Source organism: Channa argus, chromosome 16, assembly GCF_033026475.1.
Source record: "Channa argus isolate prfri chromosome 16, Channa argus male v1.0, whole genome shotgun sequence".
Classification (NCBI taxonomy): Eukaryota; Metazoa; Chordata; class Actinopteri; order Anabantiformes; family Channidae; genus Channa; species Channa argus.
In genome coordinates this window covers 2,770,415-2,785,613 of record NC_090212.1, presented here as the reverse complement: position 1 = coordinate 2,785,613, position 15,199 = coordinate 2,770,415, and the positions used below count along the sequence as shown (strand labels likewise).

The following is a 15,199-nucleotide window of genomic DNA, read 5'->3' as shown; positions in this document are numbered from 1 at the left end:
AAATCTCATTAACCCAACCAATCTATATATAATAGAACATAAACAACATATAAGATATTGAAACTGAGATATTTTATTATTTCATGAAATATTAGGTCATTTTAAATTTGATGGCAGCAGCACATCTCAAAAAAAGTTGTAATAAAAGGAACAAAAGGCTGGAAAAGGAATTGCTGCAAATAAAAAAAACAAATGGAGGAGCATTTGACAACTAATTAGGTCATTGGCAATAGGTCAGTAACATGAATTGGATAAAAGGAGCATTTCAGAGAGGAAGAGCCCCTCAAACTTAAAGATGGGCCGAAGATCACAAATCTGCGACAAACTGCCTCTAAAAATCGTGTAACAATTTAAAAAAAAATCCTTCCTCAAGACTTTGAAGAACCTACCATCTACAGTAAATAATATCATCAAACGATTCAGAGAATCAGGAGGAATCTCTGTGTGCAAGAAACAAGGCTGAATGGTCAAAACTGGATGCGCGTGATCTTTGGGCCCTCAGGCGGCACTGCATTAAAAACAGGCATGATTCTTTACTGACACTGCATGGGCTCAGGAACACTTCCAGAAATCACTGTGTGTGAGAACACAGTTTGCTGTGCCATCCACAAATTTAAGTTGAAGCTGTGTCATGCAAAGAAGAAGCCATGTGTGATGCTACACAATGGTAAACATCGCCCTGCTCCATCTTTTTGAGATGTGTTGCTCCCATCAAATACAAAATGAGTTAATATTTTCCATTAAATGGAAAAAATGTCTCAGTTTCCACCCATAGCTAAAAGTATCTTACAAAGCTGAAATAACATGTTCAAATATAATTTATAAATATTTCAGCAGTATATAAAGTAAATACAGATCTGGGATAAACCAAATGTTTTTCTTTTGTAAGATTGTGTAAGACCTGGATACTTTTGGAACTTACAGTCGTTCTAGCTTTGGTAGATCGGTAAATGATTCGGATTCCAACGATTCAATGTTATTGAAGTGCAGGTACCTGGAAAAGAACAAAGTGTAGACAAAGCACAATAAAACTGGATGAGCTCCCTGGTTAACTAAATACATTAGATGACTCTATTAGGCCCTACGAGGTGGCTCAATAACGCCACTGAAGTGTTCTGGCAACTCAGATTACTAAAATATATTCAGGCTTTATGCGTGTTTTTATATACATTGTGTATATGTGTGTGTGTGTCTGTGTGTATGCAATATTTGGCTTTTGTGTGAAATTTCAGAATGCACCTAAAATGAAATATAACCTTTACAGGTTGTCTTATTTTTACCTACTCTAAACTTTTGAATGCATATGTCTGACAGTTCAAGGTTTCAGTACTGTATTGCATAACATACAATGATTAACCACAAAAATCTCAACGTGATTCATGGGTCATGCCTGTGAATTTATGAATGAATTTACCACTAAATGTTCTGGTTCAATGACAATTTGTATTCAAACAGTCCTCCTTATCATGCTGTTCACATTTTGACAGAACAAGATGAAACCTATGATTGACAATGTCATACTTTCATGATATAATATCACTGTAGCATGAACTGTTTACATTTCCATAAATTTCACTCAAAAGTTGAAGATCCCTAACTTTTTGTGAGTAGTGTATATAGATTTTACGTATGTCCCTTTAAATGAATGTAGCAGGACTGTGTAATTTACACAGCAGGCTCTGATATTATTTGATATACAGGGTCTGAAAATCTATGGCAGTCTGGGTTTGAAATGAGATGAAGTAACTATAAAATGGAATGCAAACATTATTCCCCAAAGCTCTGAGCTAGAAAAAACATAAATCAAACTATATTTTAAGAAATTAATCTTTAGCAAATGAAATCCAAAAGCAGATTTTGAGGTAACTGTAAGGGTCTGGTTGAGTTTCTACTTTTAGAGTCAGGGAAAGCAACAGTCAAAGCAACTGCAAAAGCAAAACAAACACATACAAAAAGACTAAAGCACCACAGAACTAAAATAAAATAAAATAAAAATATCCCTGAACATGTCTTCCACACAAGAAAAACTAATTTGGGGTTTATCTTTAAGTATATTACATATGCTTATTATTTGATGTTCTTTACTGGGTGTTGTGTGCTGCCTAAAGTAAAGAGGCAGAAGAAGAAAACTTAACAGTCAAAAAAGCAGAAAGAAAGAAAGGCAGCAGTTAACTAATTTTAGAGCCCCTTATTACTTTCTCTGAATTAATGAGCATCCCAGTTATTTAATTACACCTTCAAAACTATTCATGATCCAGCACAGCTGTTCCAATTGTAGATGGCATGAAGATGTATCCTCCAAGAGCAGACAAAGCTTAATTTGCAAAGTGTACATCAGCTATAAAACAAAATAACAACTCAGAGCTCCTCCTGACTTTTGTTTTATTTGTGTGGAAAATAAACAAACAATTGCTAATGTTTTCTATTGTCCAACATGCCAGTTTGTCAAAACATAACATAGGTGGTATTGCAGAAAATGTGGATATTATTTTTTTTGACACAGACCAAAAATATATACTGCAGTGGAGGTTACTCAAAAATAACCACTTAAATAGATTTGAAAAATTAAATAGAACATATAAATCACATTAAATAGAACAATAGAGCAAATCATAGCAGGAGAGTGTTTGGTACGGTAGCAGGATAGAGGCAAATCCAGCTCTGCTGAAAAGCAGAATCTCTTTCAGCAGTACAACACTGCTAGCAGCATCATTAGCAGCACAGAGCTGGATGTCATGCTTTGAGCTTTGGACTGGGTAGTGCATATCTCTTGTCCTGACTATGAAACATGTGATTCATGCAAAAGGGCCAAAGCGGGTCAAGTGCAACATACAAGGATGAGTGCACACATGGCATGCATGGTGTCGGCGGAAAAGTGGATAGAGCGGTGCATGTGGGGAAAGAGGCAGAGGAAGAGCTTCACCGCATTTATAACTGACTTAACAGAGACTTCATGGTACTTGTGTAAGGTCTACACAACATTTATAAAAGCAACAAAAGTTATGCCACCATCGATGACGCACCATTAAATCATGGCGTGACAATGCAGACAATATTAGGCTTTATGAAGAGAACAGCAATTTTTCAGCTGGGCAGGTAGAGAAGGTTTTTTTATATTAACAGATGGTGAGACAGTAGGTGGGAGGAGGAACAGTGGGGCCGGCAGAAAGAAAATGTGGACAAGGAAGTTGTTCACTTACAGTTGCTCAAGAGAGACAAGCCCCTTAAATGCTTGTCTGTCAATTGATTGGATTTCATTCTTGTACAAATAGCTGAAAGGAGAGATAATCAGTAACATTAGTAACACACACTTACAGTCAGACAGGGTCATCTGAATCCTACCTGGTTACTATGAGAGAAAGTAGAAGTGATTGTTTCCCTGCTACTAAAAAATAAAATGTATGGTATGCTACTACTTAGGTTTGTTGATAGAAATGTGTCGAGTTCCTTTAACTTAGCAAAAACTAGCACTTACTACACTACTTTTGTGATTACTATGAATTTACAAAAAATTTTATCGATTTTCAATGAATTGTTTACATACCAAATTTTATAGCAGACAGAGGTTTATTTTGTGTGCAAAGGAACATTGTGGGATTTTTTCTTAATAGAGACTTGAAGGCATTTTATTCATAGAGAGCAGGCTGTTGGTCTTAAACGTTCCTAATTTTTCCTGTGTCTGTGAATGTTTCCACTGTACTATACTGTAAGAAAAAAGGGCCATGGTTTACAGCCCTTGTTCTATCTAAAAATGCCCTTTGAAGTTTACCAAGGCTCATATTTAACTTTGGCGGCTGCACTGGGATACACCCATTCCAAATCTGTCAAAGGTACCTCATTTTTAAGACAAATGTTTTTTATCTCTTTTTTTGTTTTGGTTTTCCTGAGCTCCAGAGGAGATATAATCAAGTGAATTCTTACTTGCAGTTACAGAGTGAGTCAGAAACAAAGTACAAACTAATAGTTGTGTCACATTTTGAATTTCTTTGAAATTTCATATGAGTCTCGTAATTATTAAAATGCATGTTTTACTTTGAACCAAGGCTGGACATTGTGGCACTCACTCGGGTTTTTATTAAGAAGTAAAACATTGCAAAGTATTTATTTAAATCACTGATGACAACATTTTCTGCCACTCTGACTGCAAATAAAGTAAGCTTTTGTTAAGGTTTTATGCATATGGTGTTGTTTTGTTGAATGAAAAGTTCCTAAAGTTAGATATATTTAAAAAAATGTTTTACAGTGTCACAATATATTAAATTGTAGCCCTTTGTAAAACATATTGCATCACCTGATTCTAACAATACACAGGATTAAACAGTCATGTTTCTAGGTAAATCTTTACACTTAAGGAGTTAAGTAATTTAACACAAATTTGCAAATTAAACTGATTCTCCACTTTTTTTCTTCTAAAATTCAACTTGAAACACCCAGAAAGCCTTTATAGATTAACATGATATTTTAGCACAACAAAAGACAAACACTGTTAAAGTGTAGATAATTTCTCTTCATTATTCCTGTTGAAGAAAGGTGATACTCCTTAAGTACAGGCTCACAGCTGTCTGTCCTTTAATCTTTCATCACTCTATTTCTGTTTTTTCCATTGCACCCAGGAGCAAGTGGTGGATCATGCAAATATCCCTGCAACATAAATGATGCAGTTTGAAAAAATAAAACATCTTATTTTTATCAGTGCATATCATTTTAAATGGTATTTCCTATCTGTGTCAGCACTGCTGTATCAGGTTTCTTACCACAGCAAGTGAAAAAAAATACGAAAATGTCACTTTAATAAATTGGGCTAAAAGCCACAAGTGACATTCACAGAAAAAGAACCCTCCTTTAATACACGTTCCAGATGGCCTTCTACTACAATGAGACCAAACTGAAACTACATGATGAACGATTTTGTAAAATTAAAAGGGTAATCGTTTTCACTGTGGTGACCCTGTAAATTGCAAACTGATGAAGAGTTGTGGTTTCAGTTTCAAAACTTCCCATCCATGAGCCTGATTGACTTTGTAAGTCAGTGTAAAACACAGCTGCACACAAATATCCTTTACACAGGCTTTGTGTGAGGTTCACATGGGAGACTAGACTGGGAGGTTGTGGGCTAAAATTGCACTGCAATGAACAGATACCCTTAAGTTGTATTACTCATCAAAACCTTGTGCTACATTTAAACAGCCTACACGGAACAGGAAGATATGCCATTTGAAAACCATTCACTCAAAAATCCCCTTCTTCAAATGTTTTATGTTAAATGTTCAATTTAAAACCCATGTGAATTTCTCTTCTTCACCTTTTTATTACCTTATCTATTTGAACATATATAAAAATATATACAAAAAAGAGGTGAAGTGGGAGATACAATCTACCCTGCAGCTAGAGAACAGTGAATGAGCAGGGAGCAGACGTATGGTGTAGTATCTTAGCCTGATCACAGAGGTTAGGGCAATGGTACACTTGCTACTAAATTCTCCTTTAAAGAGAACGTAGCTCTATAATTACTGAATACTTCCTAAAAAGGCACATGATTTTATTATAACATAGAGTGGGATTTCTTCATTAAGAAAGAAATACATCCATACATCCCTTCTTTTTTTGATCAAGGTATTAGCTGGTGATATATGCAGACACAGCAAAAGTCCATCCATCAATTATCAGTCACTGCTTATCCTGTGTGGTTCCTAGGGGGGCTGGAGCCTATCCCAGCTGTCATCGAGCAAGAGACGGGGTGTACCCTGGACAGATCGCCAGTCTATCTCAGGCCCACAGCAAGACATACACAGACAGACAACCATTCACACTCACACTCACACTTACGGATGAGTTTAGATTCACCCATTAACCACTGACAGTGGGCTCACTACAACTTGGAATGAAGAGAGTGGCTAACAAAGTGATCCAATCCCACAGAAACCACGAGGGTACTCGCATCTCAAAACCACCTCTGTTCACTAATATGCCTTTAAGGTAAGACTACCGTACATATAAGTGCAGAGGATCTGTCACAGGAATGCAATTTCTGTAAACTGTATGAATGCATTTTCACTCACTGAGTTTAGCCACAGCAAATATAATTCCATACTGTCCTAAAACTTTGTTTGACCTATGAAGCAAATCAAAATTTAAATAAGGGCAACTCACAGATATTTTAGATTTTCCAAGTCTTCAAAAGCCCCTCTGGGAATCCTTCGTATATGGTTGTTGTTGAGGAGACTGTGACAAAAAGAAAAAAATGATTATTTTGTGGTTAAAAGAAAGGATTGAGGCAGGTTGATTTAATTCTAAGTTGTTTTATTTGACCCTTGACCTCTCTTAGTAAATTTCTGTGCTAATTTATTTCTCTTGTGTGATGAAGCTATTTTCTGTAATAAATAAATGTAAACAATTACAAGACACTGATCAGAAAGATAACTCGAGAGAAATCAAAACTCCCACCTTCAACATGTGTTATAGACACATTTCCATTTGCACAACAGCTATACTGGACATTTTACCGAAGTTTAAAGATGACCAGAGTTTAGGATTGTTTTTGTGGCTTCAGGTGGCAGTTCACCAAACCACTGGTCAGCATATAAAGCCAATAGTTCATGCCCTCCACATATTATTATATATATTTCTATCAGATTATGATCACATACATAATTTCAGGAAGGTTACTAAAATATTACATTGCCCCCCCCCCAAAAAAAAACTTTTAACAAGCTAAGCAATGCACTATTTAGCAGGTTGGACAAAATATAAATGGCCCAAGCGGAAAAACTAATTCTTCATAGATTATGGGCGGACCTGCATTTGTGAAACAGCAGAAGAGAGCAAGAATGTGCCAACATGTGCAATACAAACCGGACTTTCTAAGGAAGTGACAATCATTCTGCAGTTTTCTTCAAAGAAAAGTAGCTTGATTGCATTTTAATTATAGGCTCCTTGAGAACTACATTTTTGTTACTAACAGCACTTTACATTACCTGCACATTAGATAGGAACCAATGTCAAAGCAAAACCCATGTATTTACTGTATGACTACAAAACAATTTTACTGTAAGTCTCAAAATGTCTCAATTGTGCATGCAGAGCAAGAACAAAGACTTACAGTGTGTTGAGGTTCTTTAATCGCCTGAAGGAACCTGGTTGTAAATCCTTGATTTTGTTGAACCTCAGGTCTCTGTAGAACAGAAGGAAATATAATTTTATTCATGTAAATATATCAGTGGGTGAAGTGCAGAAAAAGCTGTACTGTAACATAAATGCCATTGTTATACTTGGAAGGTATGTTACTGGGTAGCAGGCACAATGCATAATAATATGTATGTAGTAAATTAAGATGCAAAGTGATTATGCAATTATGTGCAAAGACTACTCATCTCATAAGAATGCTTTTGTAAAGCAGAAGGGCAGATTTATTTAACATTTGTCCCAAATAATTAACAACAGCATGGCTAGTCACAGCAGTCAGCAGGCAACAGGATCTTTCTCTTCCTAATTATTAGAGACAGTAATTGTAATGGTAATATTCTGTAGCTTGACCTGACATTATTCACCGTGGGTCTTACAACCAATAATTTGCCATAAAAATGACAAACTAGAGAAACTGCCACTGCAATGATCTCTTTGATGGCTAAATAATTTTTAACCCCATGTGGCCTCACCAGCCAGAGAAAGACCAGGGGAAATTGGAAATCTCATCTGAACAATGATGCTATATTTGTGGAACTTATGGTCTAAGTCATCTGACCTTTAACTCTGCCATTTGCCATGTGTATTTTCACAACATAAAAACTCTAAGTGGAACCAGCCATTCATAAGAGGGACATTTATAGATTTAAAGCCGAAGAGTGTGTGCATTTAGAAAAGCTATAATCAATCATTCACACATTGTACTGGTTTATGGCCTGTACTGTCCTGTACAGGCCACGCCGGACAAGTTATGGATCACTTTACCCAACACCTAAGAAAAAGATGACTAACAAACATGATCTTCAACCATGAAGAAAGCATTTGGGGTGAACCAAAAATCATATTTATCACTGCAATTAGGGAAGAGAGAGCCACAATAAATTTTCTCCTTCAGAAAGCACAACTCCCCCAGCAATCCAGTTTGCCCATTACCCTAGAAATTAAATACTCTAACACCAGGTCACACAATTAAGATAATTCCTATAATTAGGAATCACTTCACCGATTATGGAGAACTGTGAAGACACCAAGGTGACGAGAATCATAAGATCAGTTTTTCATAGTCAACAGCTTTCGGCATGTCCCTTCAGGAGTCACCACAGCTGAATGCGTTCCACATGTTGACTTGGCATGAGTTTTTATGCCCTTCCTCCCATAAACCTCACATTTGTATCGTGCTGGGATTCAAACCCATGGCCTTCTTCATCCCACCCAATGCTCTACCACTGAACCACCGGGCCCCCATAAGATGTATTTTTTACAGAAAAACTGTTTTAACTCTTGTTTTTCTGTTTAATGATAACCACGAGAGAACACTTGATGTTATGAAAACCATCCAGGACATATAGATTTAATTTAGACAGTGTATCTTTCCATACCATTGTGTCTATTTCCATTTATGCACAACAGTATAAAGCACTATTAACGTTACACGTTCTTATGTGTCTGTGAAAATTTGGGCCAGAAAATAAACATTTAAATTAAAATTAAACAAACAAAACAACAACTCATTTCATAGCTATTCAAATGTTTATGGGCCATCCACTGTCACACTTCCCACATATGGATCCAATCAGAATGTAACTGTAACTCTTTTTTATATGCTGATTTCCTTTCATATAACGCTATGAGCTATTGCAAGAATCTGTAGCTTACATGCTTTATGAGTGATATCATTCAGTTATGGAGATGTTTCTGGCATAACCTTCGGCAACTGAGAAACTTAATTAAAATCTTAATGTCAAAAAAGACTTCACAATACTAAATCTTTATTTATACAGTAATTTCTTTCTCATACGGTGCAAATTACTTGAAATAAATCTAGAGCATTTCTGATCACAACTTAAACGAATAAGGAGCTTCTGAACTATGGCTAGCTTTGACCAGGACATAATTCCTCACAATCAGTTCCCCTCCATGGAAGAACAGGGGTCACTGCTTGGTGAACAGGTACAGAACTGTGAAGAAATCTTCCTTCTCCAGGAAACAGCCCCAAAGTGTAGAGTGCACTGCTGACACATGCTGATGCAGGTACTTTCCTGCCTGTCTGCCTCCAGCTCCGACAGATGAAGGCAAGAAAACAGATCTACATCCGGGTTTAGGCAGCACATCTTATTTGCATACAGTACATCAAAGCAATGGTTCTGATTTCTTCTGAGAGAAGTATATGTTACCTTGAGCTGCCTGAAATGGTACAAAAGCTCAAAGAGGAATAGGGTTGCATACCTGTACTATAATCTAGACCTAAACTCGTGCATCACTGAATGTCACATTGCTCTGATGGCAGCAGATGCCTACTGTTAAGCTAAATGGTTTTACAGTGTGGCTGCACAGGATGCCAACATAATGTGCAACAAAACAACTGCGTGTTAAGTTATTGAAGTGCATGAGCGGAAAGCTGGGAGATGGTGTTTAACAGCTCACATGACCTGATGCCAGTCCGCAGTCAGTGTGTGTGCTTTAAAAGATTCCACTCTGACTATGTTCGATATTTGCTGTGGGTGAATGTGAGTGTGTCGACTGAACCATTTGTCTTTGTAATGGCTATGTTATATTGCCACTGTGTATTGCCTTAATGGCTAAGACGGCTGTTTCTTTGTAGAGAAGGCTAAATAAGGTCAAGCAGACATGCAGTCTTTGGCAGCACGATGTGTGTAAAACATTTGCTGATGATGATGGCAAAGAAGAAGCACAGCTGACCAGACTATCCTGGAATTGTTGAGGCTGATTACATCAGCACCAATGTATCCCGAAAGTGTTGTCCGACAAGCAGTTAGTAAGAGTAAAAAGCTGCTTTCAATCATGGACTGGCAGCACTGCCAACCTACTGCATGTCTGCTGTTATCTAATAATAAATCCCTTGTGTGTGTACCAAAACCTAACCCACTCTTTATAACTCAAAGACACTGATTGGTTTACATGTTCACTTTCAGGCTCTTTTATGATACTTATACATTGCATCTACACTTATTGCTATGTTCCTTATGCAAGCACGAAAGCAACAATTCCTAATTCTTTCACTGCAATAAAAAAGCAAAATACTGTAGCGGCTTTGTGATGGCTGATGATCAACAAGAGAAAGGAAGGGGAGGAAAATGAGTCAGTCCACACAGCGAAACATACAGAGAGAAATATGGACACGATTTAGTAAACAAGTCATTTAAAAACATTCCTCTCAATAGTTTTAAAGCGACGGCTAGGATGCCACAAAAAATAACACATATTTCTTAATATGTTATATATATTTTAAAATTTATATATGTTTCAACATTTAATAAATTAATGTGATGACTCCATTTGTTTTGATGGTGCTTTGCCAAAGGGAACTATAAATCAATAAGACTAACACGCCTGTAGGGGCTGACTAAGTATTCTAGGTTTTGCCTAAATAAAAAAACATAAATTAAACAACTTCCTTGTCTCGGTAATGAGGGAGGCATGAGAATTAGACAATTACACTAACACAGTGAAGGCAGAACAAAGGATCATTTGATCTCTTTGAAAACAAAGACATTTATCATTTACCTACAGTACACAGGATGTTAGGTTTAGAACTGAATATGCTGCACTGATTAGAGCCAGAAGACAGAGGGAAAATGTTTCGATTTAAAACCATAGCCCAGTGATTTACTAGTAGAGATAGATGTGAACTACGCTTTTCAAGAAACTGAATGCAAAAAATGTTATCATGAAATTGCACTGCAGCTATTTTGCATAAACTAAAACGTAAGCCTTTCATTTCACAAACGATAATTAGAATGACCTATTTAGACTGGACAATAAAAACAGCTTGTCTGTTGTGTTTGGGGCACACTGTGTCTGAGATTTAACTACGGGTCCACTGAGTGGCCTGAGGTAATGTAGGGACAGAGCAACTGCCTTCACACAGGAGAAAAACAACATGTACTGCTCAACATATTCCAATAAATATTCAACGTGCTACCGCATCTACATAGTGGGCAGCAGATAAGTGATCTAATATGTACACACGTTACTTCTTTACAAAATTACTAAGCAATTAAATGCAAGGTATTTGCTGAAAAAAATGAAACCCTCTGAAACCACTAGCAGCAACTGATGGACACAGCTGCAACCATGTCACTTGCTTCACAACGGTGAATTGTGTAGATGGAGTCTACAGCTTCTAGTTTCTATAAATTCTTGTTTTAGCCAGGACAACGATTGAACCTGGCTACTGCCCAATCCAGCCAGCATCTGAATGCCATGTGTGAACCTCTCATCTTATTTCCTCCCTCCCTAGTGAGGGTAGTCATTTGGCTTTGTGACACAGGACATGGCCTTGCCAGGGACTCTTGGGTGTGAGTGAGTCATTCTTAGTTAAACAAGAACATGGTTGGCTCTTTGTTTGGTTGGAGAACAGTAAACCAGGCTCTCCAAACACATCTTTGATGTTTCCCCGCAAAACAGATCCTGTATAAAAATGACATGGATTTGTCTATTGCACAGCCTACTAATGAATAGCACAAAAGCAAAAATTTGGGGCAACATGGAATACTCAATACAGACTTTGGTGATATTCGTATACAGATTATTAAACACAAGCTGCAGGTGAACTAGCTGATAGATACAAACACAGAATATGGGTGGGTGGGTGGACCCAGGTTTGTTATAGAACCCCAAAATTCAATTCAATTCAACTTTATTTATACAGCGCCACTTCACAACAAAGTCATCTCAAGGCACTTTACAGAACAAAGTCCTGACTATACAAGTATATAGAGGCAACCCAACAATTCCCCCTGGAGCAAGCCATAGGCATCAGTGGAGAGGAAAAACTCCCTTCAACGAAAGAAACCTCCAGCAGAACCAGGCTCAGGGTGGACGGCCATCTGCCTTGACCGGTTGGGGTGAGTGGAAAGTGGGAGAGAGAAAAGAACAGAGCAACAAAAGCAACAACAAAACATTGTACAGGTTGGTAGGACCAGTAGCTGCACACTGGAAACACACAGCCAATGGAGAGAAGCTAGTGAAGGTGAAATATGATCTCTTGCCAATTCAAACAGTCAGCACTCTTGCTGCAGCATTTTGGATTCGCTGAAGGCTTTTTAGAGACTTATTAGGACACCCCAAAAGTAGAGGATTACAGTAGTCCAACCTAGAAGTAACAAATGCATGAACATCACTTTGAGACAGGATGCTCCTAATTTTGCCAATGTTCCGTAGTTGGAAGAAGGCTGATCTAGAGATTTGTCTTATATGTGAGGTAAACAACAAATCCTGGTCAAAAATAACTCCAAGGTTCCTCATCGCAGTACTGGAGGCCAAGGTTATGCCATCTAAAGTAACTATATTGTCAGCCAGCATATTTCTTATCTTTTTAGGCCCAAATAGAATCATTTCAGTTTTGTCTGAACTTAGAAGTAGGAAATTGTAGGACATCCAGGTCTTTAGGTCTTTTAGACATGCTTCAAGTTTGACCAATTGGTTGGTATTTTCTGTTTTCACAGATAAATAGAGCTGGGTATCATCTGCATAGCAGTGGAATGTTTCCTAATAATTTTGCCTAAAGGTGACATATATAGGTTGAAAAGTATTGGTCCTAACACAGATCCCTCCATAACTGACTTTTGTGCATAAAGAAGATTCATCATTAACATGAACAAGTTGGAATCTGTCTGACAGATAAAATTTAAACCAAGGAAATGTGGTTCCTTCAATCCCAAATCCATGTTCCAGTCTTTGTAATAAAATGTTGTGGTCAATGATGTAAAATGTGGCACTAAGGGCTAGTAGCACGAGTACAGACAGAAACCCATTATCTGAGGCCAAGAGAAGATCCTTGGCGACTTTCACTAGTGCAGTTTCTGTACTTTGATGAGCTCTAAATCCTGATTGAAAGTCTTCATACAAATTGTTCCTGTACAGGTGGTCACATAATTGCTTTGCAACTTCTTTTTCAAGGATTTTAGAAATAAACAGGAGATTTGATATCGGTCTATAGTTGGCTAAATCACCTGGATCAAGACAAGGTTTTTTAAGTAGCGGTTTGATTACAGCACCTTTATAGGCCTTTGGTACATAGCCAGTTTCTAAAGACAGGTTGATCAAATCTAATGAACTTGTCTATTAATGGTAGAAGATCTTTGAGCAATTTGGTTGGGACAGGGTCTAAAAGAGATGTTGTTAGTTTTGAGGAAGCAATAGTTGAAGTTAACTCAGTGAGATCTATGGGTAAAAAGCAGTCTAAGATGGATTGGGGCCTTGGTGATGATTCTAGCACTGTTGTACATGAAGATTTATCTGTAATATTTGTAGGGAGGATCTGGTGAATTTTTTCCCTAATGGCTATAATTTCATTTGTAAAGAAAGTCATGAAGTCATTGCTGCTCAGAGTTAAGGGAAAACTAGGCTCCACAGAACTATGGCTCTTAGTCAGCCTGGCTACAGTGCTGAACAGAAACCGTAGGGTTGTTCTTGTTTTCTTCTATCAATGATGAATAATATGCTGTTCTGGCATCACAGAGAGATTTTTATACATTATTAAACTGTTTTTCCAGGCTAACCGAAATTTTTCTAAAGTAGGGGAACCCTACTTCCTTTCTAACTTTCATGACGCCTGCTTTAAGCTGTGCATTTGTGAATTGTACCATGGAGGTCGGCTCCTCTGATTCACTGCTTTGTTTTTCAGAGGGGCAACTGCATCTAGTATCATCCGCAGTGATGCTGCATAATTATCGACCTGATAATTAACTTGTACAGGAGTAAGATTGACACATGGTGGTGAAAAAGGTGAAGATATAATTTCTTTAACTTTGTTCACAGCATTTTCAGATAAACATCTACTTTAGTGGATTTTTTTCCCTAACTGCTGTATGACCACTATTGTAGATTCAAATGTTATTAGAAAATGGTCAGACAGAAGAGAATTATGAGGAAATACTATTCAATTATCAGTGTCAATGCCATATGTAAGGACAAGGTCTTAGAGTGTGACTAAAACAGTGAGTGGGTTTATTTACATTTTGGGAAAAAAACAATTAAATCTAATAATAAATTAAACGCAGTGTTGAGTCAGTTACTGTCAGCATCTACATGAATGTTAAAGTCACCCACTATAATGACTTTATCTGTACTAAGCACTAAATCAGATAAAAAAAAAAATCAGAAAATTCAATCAAAAACTCTGATTAAGGGACTGGAGAACGGGACACCATAACAAATAGAAGTAGTCAATAGTTGTATCAGACTCGGTTTAAACAATGTTCTAAAGAATTTACCAAACAAAGGAAAATCTTCACTTTCAGTGGGTGAAAACAGACCCTGGGAAAAGGAAGCAAGGAGAGCACTTGGGAGCCTTTGAGAATATCAATAAACGGGCTTCTTGTAGGAGGATTTTCATACAATGATGTCATGGTAAAAAAGACCAAGACATTTTAAGTGCAGCAATGAGTCATACACACTGTGTTCATGATGAGAAAATGAGTTTGTTTGAAATTGCTGAGGAGTTTGCAGTTTACATCAACTTATTATATTATACTTATTATAGTTGTATTTTATATTTGAATTATGTGATAATATTTTACATGTGGATCTGTATATCTATAAAGGTCAAAACCTAAAATCTCTCACTTATGACATAATTGGACTTTGTAGAAGCCCCTTTGGCAGTGATTACAGCTTTGACTCTTCTTGGGTAAGTCTCCTTAAACTTCTCAAAACTGGATTTGGCCAGTTCATTCCATTCTTCACAACAGCTTTTCTCAAGCTCCATCAGACTGAATGGCCATGTAATCTGTCAACTGGAACTAGAGCTGGTTGTCAGGGTTCAGGGTTGACAGTTATTCTCTGGCTCCTCCAGTCTGCATGTTGAAATGTTCATGTCCCAAAACTCAATTTCCATTTCATCATTATTGAAACCACTGCAATTCTTGGAACACTCAAACCTTTAGAATATAAAATATAAAAATGTAAAACGTGTCACCCCAATTTCTGAAAATAATAATGCTTCAACAGGAACATCTCACAGATACGCGGTTGTCTGGCTTACTTCAGACCA

The 15,199-nt window shown here is 37.2% G+C and overlaps 1 protein-coding gene across 3 annotated transcripts in view; it reads right to left on the bottom strand.

Moving 5' to 3' along the window:
• LOC137101243 (peroxidasin) overlaps nucleotides 1-15,199 on the bottom strand; it is a 43,563-nt gene that overhangs the window by 24,146 nt on the left and 4,218 nt on the right. For 2 of the 3 annotated variants that reach the window (XM_067479401.1, XM_067479400.1), the window contains exons 2-5: nucleotides 7,100-7,171; nucleotides 6,151-6,222; nucleotides 3,201-3,272; nucleotides 923-994 (exon numbers count right to left, since the gene is read on the bottom strand). In XM_067479401.1, the coding sequence (XP_067335502.1) occupies nucleotides 923-994; nucleotides 3,201-3,272; nucleotides 6,151-6,222; nucleotides 7,100-7,171 (288 nt within the window). Of the gene's footprint in view, nucleotides 1-922; nucleotides 995-3,200; nucleotides 3,273-6,150; nucleotides 6,223-7,099; nucleotides 7,172-15,199 lie in introns of those variants that run through there. The other variant, XM_067479402.1, reaches the window with a different exon arrangement.